Raw genomic sequence first — 13913 nt, forward strand, 5'->3', positions numbered from 1 at the left:
CAGGGATCGAATCTGGGTATCCTGCATGGCAGGCAGATTCTTTTCCATCTGAGCCACCAGGGAAGCCCAGTATATATTCATATTACCATTCAAAATAGAGTAGGAAATGGAACCCCACTCCAGTATTCTTGCCTGGAAAACTCCATTGGCAGAGGAGCCTGGCGGGCTGCAGTCCATAGGGCCCCAAGAATCAGACACAACTGAGCACACCAAAAATCTGAAAGAACCAGATTTCAAACACATCTGTCCCTTAAGGTTTCAGAAAAGGGACTATGTATTTCTAGCCTCTTAAGCTCATGAAGGTATTATGATCCAAATTCAGTTCATAATGGTAATTTCCAAAGAATAATTTTCAGGTCCTTGGCCTAAATTCTTGTAATGCTTTTTTTCTCTAATTCAATCATTTACATCAAACTGTATTTTAGCCTGACATAACAATGGGAATATTTGGAAATGCTTGATTTCATAAAGCCACTAGATGGCATCTTTGTAAAACTAAAAGAAATGTTTATTGAATAAATAAAGGCTGAGATAAAAGCGGATTCCTATTTCACAAGAAACAGTGGTAAGTTATTTTGGGCAATAAATCCTGAGAAAACTGCATAGATTTATTGTGAAAAGTAAAATGGAAAATGGTATTTTGAATTACCTTTCCATCTCCAGAACTGAGGGTCTTTTTTCTGATTGGTTATTTTCAGCTTGCATTTACATTTATTTTGTATAACCAAACAATCATATACTTGTGTATCTATGTGTGTGTATATATACATGAAAGTGAAAGTGAAGTCGCTCAGTCCTGTCCAACTCTGCGGTCCCATGGACTGTAGCTTACCAGGCTCCTCAGTCCATGGAATTTTCTAGGCAAGAGTACTGGAGTGGGTTGCTATTTCCTTCTCCAGGGGATCATCCCAACCCAAGGATCGAACCTGGGTCTCCTGCACGGCAGGCAGACGCTTTATCATCTGAGCCACCAGGGAAGCTCATATATATATATATACACACACACACACACACACACACACAAATATATGTATGTGTATGTGTGTGATTTTGATGTGCTTTGCAACCTATGTAGACTACCTGGGAAGCCTACCAATTAAGTTAGGCTTATATTGTAAAACTGAGTTGTATAAGATTGCCTCCATCAGTTCAGTTGCTCAGTTGTGTCCGACTCTTTGCGACCCCATGAACCGAAGCTCGCCAGGCCCCCCTGTCCATCACTAACTCTCGGAGTCCATCCAAAGCCATGTCCATTGAGTCGGTGATGCCATCCAACCATCTCATCCTCTGTCATCCCCTTCTCCTCCTGCCCCCAATCTTTCCCAGCATTAGGGTCTTTTCAAATGAGTCAGGTCTTCACATCAGGTGGCCAAAGTATTGGAGTTTCAACTTCAACATCAGTCCTACCAATGAACACCCAGGACTGATCTCCTTTAGGATGGACTAGTTGGATCTGCTTGTAGTCCAAGGGACTCTCAAGAGTCTTCTCTAACACCACAGTTCAAAAGCATCAATTCTTCGGCGCTCAGCTTTAGAGTCCAGCTCTCACATCCATACATGATCACTGGAAAAACCATAGCCTTGATTAGACGGACCTTTGTTGACAAAGTAATGTCTCTGCTTTTTAATATGCTGTCTAGATTGGTCATAACTTTCCTTCCAAGGAGTAAGCATCTTTTAATTTCATGGCTGCGATCACCATCTGCAGTGATTTTGGAGCCCTCAAAAATAAAGTCAGCTACTGTTTCCCCATCTATTTGCCATGAAGTGATGGGACCGGATGCCATGATCTTAGTTTTATGAATGTTGAATTTTAAGCCAACTTTTTCACTCTCCTCTTTCACTTTCATCAAGAGGCTCTTTAGTTCTTCACTTTCTGCCATAAGGGTGGTGTCATCTGTATATCTGAGCTTATTGATATTTCTCCCGGCAATCTTGATTCCAGCTTGTGTTTCATCCAGCCCAGCGTTTCTCATGATGTACTCTGCATAGAAGTTAAATAAGCAGGGTGACAATATTCAGCCTTGACGTACTCCTTTTCCTATTTGGAACCAGTCTGTTGTTCCATGTCCAGTTATACAGGTTTCTCAAGAGGCAGGTTAGGTGGTCTGGTATTCCCATCTCTTGAAGAATTTTCCACAATTTATTGTGATCCACACAGTCAAAAGCTTTAGCATAGTCAATAAAGCAGAAATAGATGTTTTTCTGGAACTCTGTTGCTTTTCCAGTGGATGTTGGCAATTTGATCTCTGGTTCCTCTGCCTTTTCTAAAACCAGCTTGAATGTCTGAAAGTTCACGGTTCACCTATTGCTGAAGCCTGGCTTGGAGAATTTTAAGCATTACTTTACTAGCGTGTGAGATGAGCGCAATTGTGCAGTAGTTTTAGCATTCTTTGGCATTGCCTTTCTTTGGGATTGGAATGAAAACTGACCTTTTCCAGTCCTGTGGCCACTGCTGAGTTTTCCAAATTTGCTGGCATATTGAGTGCAGCACTTTCACAGCATCATCATTTAGGATTTGAAATAGCTCAACTGGAATTCCATCACCTCCACTAGCTTTGTTCATAGTGATGCTTCCTAAGGCCCACTTGACTTCACAAACCAGGATGTCTGGCTCTAGGTGAGTGATCACACCATTATGATTATCTGGGTCATATGTAATCTTACATCCTTTTAAAATATAAACAGTGTTATGTCAAAGGCAGCATAGAATAGTGGTTTAAAATGGAGGTTGTGCTGTCAGACTGCTTGGGTTTATTTCTGGCTCCTCTAGCAAACATCTCTGGGCCTTAGTTTCCTTCTTAGAAAAAGGAAGCTGATTGCAGTTCTTCCTTAATAAAATCTTTGTAAAAATTAAATTAGAAGTATAGGTAAAGTATTTAGCAACAAATAACACAATAAATGCTAGCTATTATGAAGCACATGAGGTATTTTTTGCTAAATTTACATTAGAAATAAAATTGATCCTTTCCCTCGATGATATGTGCTTCTTTAAAAACCTATAAGTTCAATTGAAGGAATTTATAGTGATAGAAAATAATTCTTTTATAATCCAGTGATTAACAATAGCTTTGCTTCTTCAGACTTAAAAGAGGAATTATTTAATAGCGCCTATCTCCCTTTTGTCTTTGGCTGCCAGGGAAGCAAGAGCCAAGTTCCAAGTTTAACAAAAGCAAGTAGGCACCTGCTATTGTACCTGCCTAGGTCTTCACTTCATTTCATAGTTATATTTCCTCTAACCTTGATTTTTCATAAAGGGCAGATTGATGTCAGTATTTGTTTTGGAGAATCGTGCCATATCACAAGTATGAAAAGACATCTAAGAGAGTGGTTACTGTCAGAACCAGTTTAGTATCTAGGTAATGCTGCTGCTGTTGTCACTTCAGTCGTGTCCGACTCTGTGCGACCCCATAGATGGCAGCCCATCAGGCTCCTCCGTCCCTGGGATTCTCCAGGCAAGAGCACTGGAGTGGGTTGCCATTTCCTTCTCCAACACATTAAAGTATGAGTAAGTAACAAACCCCTTCGCTCCCTCACCCCGCCCCTCCCTCGGCCTCAGTCCCTCTCTCCGCCCCTTCTCTCCCTGGCTCCACCCCTCCTCCCTGTCTCCGCCCCTCCTCCCTGTCTTCCCCCAAACCCCCACCCTTCCAGCGCGGGCACCGCCTCTTCTCGCGGGAACTGTGTCCTAGTGGGAGGGGGTGGTACCAGGACCGTTGCTAGGAAACGGCCGGTAACAGAATTCGGCAGATGTGGACTCTGCTTTCTAGGAGCCGGGGGAACCGCTTCCACTCGAGTAACTGCGTTTGTTGGTCAGGTAGGAGGATAGGTTCTGGCTGCCCTCTACTGGCCCGATCCCTAGACCAACTCTGAGCGGGTGGCTAAGGCGCCGGACTCTGAGGGCTCTGTGAGGGGTGAAGCAGACTGGGCCATGGGGACTGGCCAGTCCGGAATGTTCCACCTTTGCCTAAAAAACTGTGCAAAGCATCCCATCACTTGGTTCCTTTTCTGGCTCCGGATCTATAATTTGGGAATGGAAGTAGCAGCATTAGTCTAGGAGGTTACCTCACCTCCAACCCCAAGTGCTTATCATGGTTAATAATAGAGAAGCAAGACGTGTGTGCAACCCAGGTTTCGTATTAGAAACCGTTTAGCCATCTTTGTGGCCATTTACAGTTTTTAGTAAGTAGCGTGCTTCCAGACGGAGAAGGCAATGGCACCCAACTCCAGTACTCTTGCCTGGAAAATCCCATGGACGGAGGAGCCTGGTAGGCTGCAGTCACTGGGGTAGCTAAGAGTCGGATACGACTGAGGGACTTCACTTTCACTTTTGACTTTCATGCATTGGAGAAGGAAATGGCAACCCACTCCAGTACTCTTGCCTGGAGAATCCCAGGGACGGGGGAGCCTGGTGGGCTGCCGTCTATGGGGTCGCACAGAGTCGGACACGACTGAAGCGACTTAGCAGCAGCAGCAGCAGCAGCGCTTCCAGACTCTCCTCTTTCACTTCTCTCCATCTAAGGTCTTTGCTGCACCTCTTAAAAAATTTAAAAACGCAACAAGGCTATGTGGTAGAAGGTTATGACCAACCTAGATAGCATATTGAAAAGCAGAGACGTTACTTTGCCAACAAAGGTCCATCTAGTCAAGGCTATGGTTTTTCCAGTAGTCATGTATGGATGTGAGAGTTGGACTGTGAAGAAAGCTGAGCGCCGAAGAATTGATGCTTTTGAACTGTGGTGTTGGAGAAAAGTCTTGAGAGTCCCTTGGACTGCAAGGAGATCCAACCTGTCCATTCTAAAGGAGATCAGTCCTGGGTGTTCTTTGGAAGGAGTGATGTTATGGCTGAAACTCCAGTACTTTGGCCACCTCATGCGAAGAGTTGACTCTTTGGAAAAGTCTGTGATGCTGGGAGGGATTGGGGGCAGGAGGAAAAGGGGACGACGGAGGATGAGATGGCTGGATGGCATCACCAACTAGATGGACGTGGATTTGGGTGAACTCTGGGAGTTGGTGATGAACAGGGAGGCCTGGCGTGCTGCAATTCATGGAGTCGCAAAGAGTCGGAAATGACTGAGCGACTGAATTGAACTGAACTGAAAGCTGGATCCTTGTCTTACTACTTAAGCTTAGATATAGCAACGAAATATACATTGTAGGTGAAAGGGGAACGTTTTTGTATGCAGTCAGAGTATTTTTTCTTTTTAAACAGTTTTTAAAAGATGATAACATTTACGCTTGAATACATAATAATACAGTAAAGAAAAAGTTCAAACAGTAAAGAGAATGATTAAAAGTTTAAACAGTAAAGAGAATGAACAGTGAAAATCTGCCTTCCACCCATGTTCCCCAACTCCCTGCCCTCCAGTTCACCTTCCAGAGTGTTCTGAGCATATACAAATATGTAGTTGTGTCTGTAACATTGTATATAGTGGCATGTGCTTTTGTTGGAAGTCATTGAAAGGACATGACCGGGGGTTTACTCACTACCCAAGTGGGCAGTTGGAGACTCTTTCCCCCTCCAGTCTTTGGAATGTACCTTCCCCCATTGCTCCTCAATAAGGGATGTGTTACTGAGACCAACGAAAGTGTATACTATGGCTGAACCCAGTTAAGGTCTCATAAACTCTTAGAATTTTGGCGGTGGATGTTGAGATTTACTCTCTTTAGGCTGTCCAAGTCAATCCTCTTTGTAAGTTTCCTTGCTACTTAACAGTCTGAAGTGGTCTTCCTCTTTCTTCAGTTATCCTTACCTGCTGTGTACCGGGCTCACTTTCTACTTTACCCAGAGAATTCTAGAGCTTTCGAACCAAGAGCTTTGTTTTTTCCACCTAAGGGAACCATACAGTAAGTAGCCGTTAGAACTGGCTACTTAATTTAGCATAATTCACTGGAGAGTCACCCATGTTGTTGTATCAGTGGTTTATTCCTTTTTATTGATGGGGTATATTCCATTTTATGAATGCATCATAGTACGTTTATTCATTCCTCAGCTAAGGAATGTTTGTATTGTTTCCTGTCTTTGGTGATTAAAAATAAAACCTTTAATAACTTTTGTGTTGGGGCTTCCTTGGTGCCTCAGGGGTAAAGAATCGGCCTCAATGCAGGAGCTGCTGGAGATCAGAGTTCAGCTGATCCTGGGGTGGAGAAGATCCTCTGGAGGAGGGCATGGCAACCCACTCCAGTATTTTTGCCTGGAGAATCCCATGGACAGAGGAGCCTGGCAGGCTACAGTCCATGGGGTCGCAAAGAATCGGACACGACTGAGCACGCACGCATATGGACATTTTGAGTGATTGTAGTTTTTCATTCCACGTGAGTAAAGGATACAGAATTGCTGGGTCATATGATTAATATGTGTTTAATTTTACAAGAAAGCTGACGGTTACCTCAAATGCTATATCCATTTTCATTTTCACTATCAAGATACAAGAGTTTTCCACTCATATTTATACTCACTGGTTATTGTTGGGCTGAAATTATTTTTGGAATAATTTGGAATCTCATTGTGTTTTGAAGTTTCATTTCTCCACTGACTAATGATATGGAGCATCTTTTCATGTGGTTGTCCTTGGGGTCAGGATTACAGTGAGGAAACTGAGGCAATTAGATTGAAAATTTTAGGTGGCATTTATTCTCAGGCACAAAAATACATATAGGGCAGAGCAGATGCCTCATTTGTCTCAGTCTTGTCCTGGCCCTGCTTCTTTGTGTTTTTGTGTATATTCTTTGGTGACTGATCTGTTTAAATCTTTTATTCATTTTTTTCCACTGGTTTTTTTTTTTCCTTACTATTGAGTTTTGAGAATTCTGTATTTATTCTGGATCATGCTCGTGGTTAGTCGCTTAGTCATGTCCAACTCTTTGTGACTCCATGGACTGTGTCTCCTCTGTCCATGGAATTTCCCAGGCAAGAATGCTAGAGTGGGTAGCCATTCCCTTCTCCAGGGGATCTTCCTGACCTAGTGCGTGTCTCCTGCACTGCAGGTGGATTCTTTACCATCTGAGCCACGAGGGATGCCCCCATATATTCTGGATATGAGTCTTTTATGAAATATGAGTTTTGCAAAAAATTACATCTGAGTATATGGTTTGACTTGATTCTTCTAGTTGTCTTTTTTGAATAGCAGAAGTTATTGATTTGTTACTATTGCCATTTAGAAGATGCCATATTGGCCATTTTTTGTAGGGAGAATGACCCACCAGATAGAAAGCATTACCTCAGATTCTCCAAAAAGGGCAAATAATTATGTTGCTAGGAGTTAAGCCTTCTTTATGCTGCTTTCTTTCTAATCAGGGAACTAAACTTTGTTATAGGAGGAAAAAAAAAAAAATCCAAAGGAAGATTTTGTGTGTGTATGGGTGACAGCCTAAAGAGTTTTCTTAAACTTCTTAAAAACTTGTTCAACTTTGTCTCATTTCATTTTTTTCCTCCTTAATTTTCTGGAATTTTAAAACTTTATTTCAGTTCGTTTATTGGTTCTTGAAATTTAACTATGCATATTTAATTTAACAGTATCTAGGATTAAGACTATCATATCTCAATTTTGTAAACAGTATAAGGAATTGATAATAGTTTATTCTCATCTTTCCCTTCCCAGTTACCTGTTATTATTGTCTCATATTTTAATTTTCGGCTATTTTTATTTTGTGTTGACAGTATTTACTTAGGCTTTCCTGGTGGCTCAGACGGTAAAGCGTCTGCCCGCAATGTGGGAGACACGGGTTCGATGCCTGGGTCTGGAAGATCCCCTGGAGAAGGAAATGGCAATCCACTCCAGCACTCTTGCCTGGAAAATCCCATGGACGGAGGAGCCTGGTAGGCTACAGTCCACGGGTCGCAAAGAGTCGGACACGACTGAGCGACTTCTCTTTCACCCATAGTAGTGGTGAAGTCGCCCCGTCGTGTCTGACTCTTTGTGACCCGTGCACTGTAGCCTACCAGGCTCCTCCGTCCATGGGAATTTCCAGGCAAGAATGCTGGAGTGGATTACCATTTCCTTCATCCAGACGATCTTCCCGACCCAGGGATCGAACCGGGATCTCCCTCATTGGGGGCAGACGCTTTAACTTCTGAGCCACCAGGGAAGCCCAGGTTTACCCATGGGTTTATGATTTATTTGTTTGCGTTTCCTTCTTGCACTTCAGACTTACACTTGGCCCGTTTTACTCCTCCTCAAGCATATCCTGTAAAAGTTCCTTTGCAGCAGATATCTTGGTGATAACTTGCTTGTAATGTTTCTGTTTTTCTCCTTTAAAGGTAGTTTTGCTGGGTGTACAGTTCTGGGTTGGTATTTTCCTTCTTTTAATTAGTCCATTATTGCCTTGACTTCTATTTTTCTGATGAGAAATTTGTAATGATTTCATTTTTCTATCCTTTTCATTAATGCTGCCAGATTAATATGACTCAAAAAGAAGATGATATGTCCTCTATCACTGTTTGTTTTTCAGATCTTGTCTTTGTTATTCTGTAATTTAGTTATAACACATAACTATATACATAATTATGGCAATGTTATATAACATTGCTATGAATTATTTCTATTTATCTTGTTAGGTATATTTTTATATTGTGCTTCCTGGACCTGTAGATTCATATTTTTAATTAGTTTAAAAATTTTTTCGGCCATTAGCTTTTAAAATATTTTCTTTCTTTGTTTTCTTCTAGGACTCCAATTTGCCATATGCCAGATCAGGGGCTGGAAGACTTTTTCTGAAAAGGGCTTCACAGGCCACAGGCAGTCTCTGTTTTACACTCTTTTTTGTTTTTTATTTTAATAGTACAAAGCTATTCTTAGCTCAAAGCAAGATATTAATAAATGCTTAGAAATATATGCTAGACTTTGTTTCTTTCTTTTTTTCATGGCCCTTAATCTCTCATATTTTTCATATCATATCTCTTTGCAATATTCTACATAAAATCTTTTCATTTATCTTTCAGTTTACTGATTGTCTCTTCAGCTTTAATGCTGTATTCATTAAATTCAACAAGTATACATTTTTATTCTAGGTATTCTTTTGTTTTTTTAATTTTTCTTTAAAAAAAATTTTTCTCTGCATAAGGATCTATGTTTAAAGTAGGAGTTCCAAACACAGCTTTCCAATCTCACTACTGTTTCAAGTTGTAATCTTCCCTGTGCTGCTGCCACAGCAATCAGCCTCAAGTCCACCTTCCCATCCCCTCTTCCTGGCAGCATCTGTAGGCAGGCTCCTGGCCACCCTGGGGCCTCAGTGCTCAGCTCCTGCCTCTGAAGCCTGGCTCTGGGAGGCTCTGGCCCACCCTTGCCCAACCTTCTGTATACTGTCACACTGACTCTCAAGCCAAAGCCCTTGGTGGCTGTGGCTAAGGCCTTAGTGAGCTCCAAGATCAACCCACATTTGTTTGTTGATGTGTGTTTTGTGGGCAGAGGTCACTGGACACGTCTGCTAGAGTTTGTGAGAGCAAAGCTGTATAGAGTGTGTGTGTGTGTGTGTTAGTCGCTCAGTTGTGTCCAATTCTTTGCGACCCCATGGTCTGTCCATGGAATTCTCTAGGCAGGAATACTGGAGTGGGTTACCATTCCCTTCTCCAAGGGTCTTCCCAACCCAGGGATCGAACCCAGGTCTCCCGCATTGCAGGCAGATTCCTTACCATATGAGCTACCGGGGAAGCCCAGTGTATACTTTCCAGCATATAGTTGATATGGAGATAACAGGTTTCTTGATGCTTCTATTCAATTGTAAGGCAGAAGCATAAATCCTATGTTAGTTTTGTGTTAACAACAACAACAACAAAATGTTATAGAGACCTCACTGGTGATCCAGTGGCGGAGACTCTATGCCCCCAGTGCACAGGGCCTGGGTCTGATGCCTGGTCGGGGACCTAGATCCTGCATGCTACAACTAAGAGTTCGAATGCCACAGCTAAAAGATCCCACATGCCACAACTAAGACCCAGTGCTGCCAAATAAATAAATGAATATTTTAGAAAAAGTTACTGAAAAAAATTTTCACAAGAATTGATTGGTCATTGAATAAGAGATGACAGTATATTTTAGAATGTTTTAAAATTATTTTCTTCACAGAAGATTTCTCTCAAATTTATTGTGTTTTGAGGTTCTCTTTTTGGTATACATTTTTACTTTCTGTGGTGTTTTAATTAAAAATTCACCAATGTTTTTTACCTAATGCCATTACTAAGAGAATATTTAAATATATAATGAGCCACATTGTAGTATATTATAAGTATATAATATATATATATATTATACTGTATATATATATACATATATATATACTGTATACCAGCAATTAATTTTATATTTGGTGTAGAAGTTTTGTGTGTAGTGAATATATTTATTTATTTATTTTTTCAATTCAGGACAATGTCTGACCAGGAGGAAGAAGCTGATTCTCAGAATGCTGTTGACTCATCAGAAGAAAGAGAGGATGCTCTGGGGTCTATCAGTATTCCAGTTCCCTTGGAAGAGGTTCTGGAGTCAGATCGAACTGAAGACTATGGATCTGAACTAGATCCATCTAGTGGAGGCCGTGGAAAACGTGTTGACCTGAGTGACCAGAGCGTTTCAAGCCTGGAACTGAACGATGTCGGGCAACTCATGGACGACGTTATGACAGCTAAACAAGCTGAAGATGGTGGAGGCTCTCTAGCGAAATCTGGGAGTGTAGTGCAGTCAGCCAGACCATATTCAGAAGCGTCTCTGACATTTATGGAAAAAGTAAAGGCTGTGAAGGAATCTCTGAGAATATCAACGAAAGATTCTTTAGCAACAGGTATTACCTAGGGAAGACAGACTATTTTTTTTTTTGCCTTGATTTTTGTTTTTGTTTTTTGCTTGTTGACTTATTTTATACTTGATATTACTTTCCCACTCCCATATCCTATTCTGTGGCTGAGCCACACGAATCTTTTAATTTTGTGTGAAGCTTCTCCTCTGTGCTGCAGTATTTACTTTCCTTAAATAAAGGAAAATCAATAAATTCTAAAGTAATCATTAATCTGTTTTTCCCAAATAAAATAGATTCTTTAAATGTTTAGGGAGAAATTTTTGAGTATAATTGTAATTCTTTTGTGTGCCATTTTGGAATTCATTCTACATAGCTAGCAACAGGTGGGATGGGAACTTGACACCATATTTTTCTAGTTTCTTCTATAGTGCTCATTCCATATATCTTGTTGCTCTTATGTATTTCCATATTTCTTAGTGTTAACTTTATATTCAGCTTCAGAAAAGTCATTGTTTTATTTCATTATGGATTAATATTAAAGACATAATGTTGATGGCATGGCATTTAGAAGTTATTACTACATTGCTGGTAGCAAAGCAGAAGGGGAGCAGCAAGAAGGTGGGTTACACAGAGAATTCTACTTGGGTGGTAAAACTGACATCTCCTTCTCCTCATTGTTCATAAGTTTTGAGAAAGTTTCCATCCATAGAGTGGAGAATATGGGCCATCACTTAACAATAACAGCAGCTTAGTCTGGCTGGTAAAATGTGGCTTCCAGGGAAGTATTAGCTCTTGGGTGGTGTATCCCTCAAGTAAAGAATATAAAGGAGGAGGAGGACAAAGTAATCAAGCTCATTTATACCTAATTGATGCTGTTATCCCCCAATTTCATTATTTGGTATAAATTTGGGCATCATTTTTTGATATTTCTTCAATTATGATTATAGTTTATAACAAACACATGGTGCTTTAAAGAAGTGGTCTTGGTCCTGTACTTTCTGAGGCTCATAGATTCCTGAACAGTTTCCCTTCCCAAAGCTTAGGAAATCACTGCCATGAAAAGTTTCGGTTCAGTTCAGTTCAGTTCAGTCCCCCAGTCGTGTCTGACTCTTTGCGACCCCATGAGTCACAGCATGCCAGGCTTCCCTGTCCATCACCATCTCCCGGAGTTCACTCAAACACTTCCATCGAGTTGGTGATGCCATCCAGCCATCTCATCCTCTGTCATCCCCTCTTCCTCCTGCCCCCAATCCCTCCCAGCATCAGAGTCTTTTCCAATGGGTCAACTCTTCGCTTCAGGTGGCCAAAGTACTGGAGTTTCAGCTTTAGCATCATTCCTTCCAAAGAACACCCAGGGCTGATCTCCTTTAAAATGGACTGGTTGGATCTCCTCGCAGTCCATGGGACTCTCAAGAGTTTTCTCCAACACCACAGTTCAAAAGCATCAATTCTTCGGCACTCAGCTTTCTTCACAGTCCAACTCTCACATCCATACATGACCACTGGAAAAACCATAGCCTTGACTAGACGTACCTTAATTGGCAAAGTAATGTCTCTGCTTTTAAATATGCTATCTAGGTTGGTCATAACTTTTCTTCCAACGAGTAAACATCTTTTAATTTTATGGCTGCAGTCACCATCTGCAGTGATTTTGGAGCCCCCCAAAATAAAGTCTGACACTGTTTCCACTGTATCCCCATCTATTTCCCATGAAGTGATGGGACCAGATGCCATGATCTTTGTTTTCTGAATGTTGAGCTTTAAGCCAACTTTTTCACTCTCCTCTTTCACTTTCATCAAGAGGCTCTTTAGTTCCTCTTGACTTTCTGCCCTAAGGGTGGTGTCATCTGCATATCTGAGGTTATTGTTATTTCTCCTGGCAATCTTGATTCCAGCTTGTGCTTCTTCCAGCCCAGCGTTTCTCATGATGTACTCTGCATATAAGTTAAATAAGCAGGGTGACAATGTACAGCCTTGACATACTCCTTTTCCTATTTGGAACCAGTCTGTTGTTCCATGTCCAGTTCTAACTGTTGCTTCCTGACCTGCCTATAGGTTTCTCAAGAGGCAAGTCAGGTGATGTGGTATTCCTATCTCTTTCAGAATTTTCCACAGTTTATTGTGATCCACACAGTCAAAGGCTTTGGCATAGTCAATAAAGCGGAAATAGATGTTTTTCTGGAACTCTCTTGCTTTTTCGATGATCCGGCAGATGTTGGCAATTTGATCTCTGGTTCCTTTGCCTTTTCTAAAACCAGCTTGAACATCTGGAAATAAAAGTTTAACATATATTAATTGTAGAACTTTGAACCCAGGAAACAATTAAAATAGCCTTCTGATAATTTAACATCTGTAAGAGTGTTCTTGAGAAAGAGCTGTGAAAATAAGCTTAAAGAACCTTAGCATCAACAATACCTTGATACATTTCATGCTAGTATTACAGATAAATGTCTCACAGACCTTTATGAGAACTGTCATGTCAGGCATCTAGAAATATACAAAACTGTTTTGGTTTGAAATGTGTACTCTTCATTCCATCTTACTTATTACATCTTCCCTATTAACATATAAAGTTTGTAGATGTAAAAATAAACAGTTTACATCATAATAATTTCTGTACTTTATTTCCTTCCTACATTTTGTGAACAGATAATCATTTTATAGTAACAATTTTTCTCAATTTTTGACACGTAAGTAGCTTGATTTTTATTTTAGAGTCAGAAGTAAACCACATAATGTCTATTTTTTTGTGACAAGTAGATTTGTGCATAGTTATTCCAGATATTTATAATAAACAGTGATTTTCTGTTTTGCATTCTGCCAGCTACAGACATAGATCAATTATGGAAAGAAGAATGGACTTAGATGATCTTTTGTCATTGCAAGGTCAAAGAACATTTTCTCTGAAAATTTCCCTATTGGTTTTTCTTAACTTCATGAATACGCATTGATTTCCTGATGCCTGTTATCAATATGTAATCAAAGCATGTACATTTCTAAGTTCAGGTCTCAGGTTCTCCCTTTGTAATACCACACAAAAACGCTTGATTTTTCTGAGATATTCTCTATGTTGATATCTGAATAATATGTACCAGATATTGGGAATCTTTAAAAATCTTAAATGATTTTAAAAGAATCTTTAAAAGCATTTTAGTCTCATTTCCTATTTCTCATGGTATTCTGGGTGA

At 40.6% G+C, this 13913-nt stretch overlaps 1 protein-coding gene across 4 annotated transcripts in view; it reads left to right on the forward strand.

Annotated features, from left to right (window-relative positions):
• The first annotated feature begins 3534 nt into the window (after window positions 1–3534).
• The window catches only part of IQUB (IQ motif and ubiquitin domain containing), a 79178-nt gene continuing 68799 nt past the window's right edge, over window positions 3535–13913 (forward strand). For 2 of the 4 annotated variants that reach the window (XM_086395818.1, XM_086395819.1), the window contains exons 1-2: window positions 3573–3814; window positions 10358–10770. In XM_086395818.1, the coding sequence (XP_086251944.1) occupies window positions 10362–10770 (409 nt within the window). In that variant the 5' untranslated portion in view covers window positions 3573–3814; window positions 10358–10361. Of the gene's footprint in view, window positions 3815–5740; window positions 5845–10357; window positions 10771–13913 lie in introns of all 4 variants that reach the window. The other 2 variants (XM_086395821.1, XM_086395820.1) reach the window with 2 other exon arrangements.

Source organism: Bos grunniens, chromosome 4, assembly GCF_055505025.1.
Source record: "Bos grunniens cultivar Pamir isolate PY7600 chromosome 4, Bosgru_T2T1.0, whole genome shotgun sequence".
Lineage (NCBI taxonomy): Eukaryota > Metazoa > Chordata > Mammalia > Artiodactyla > Bovidae > Bos > Bos grunniens.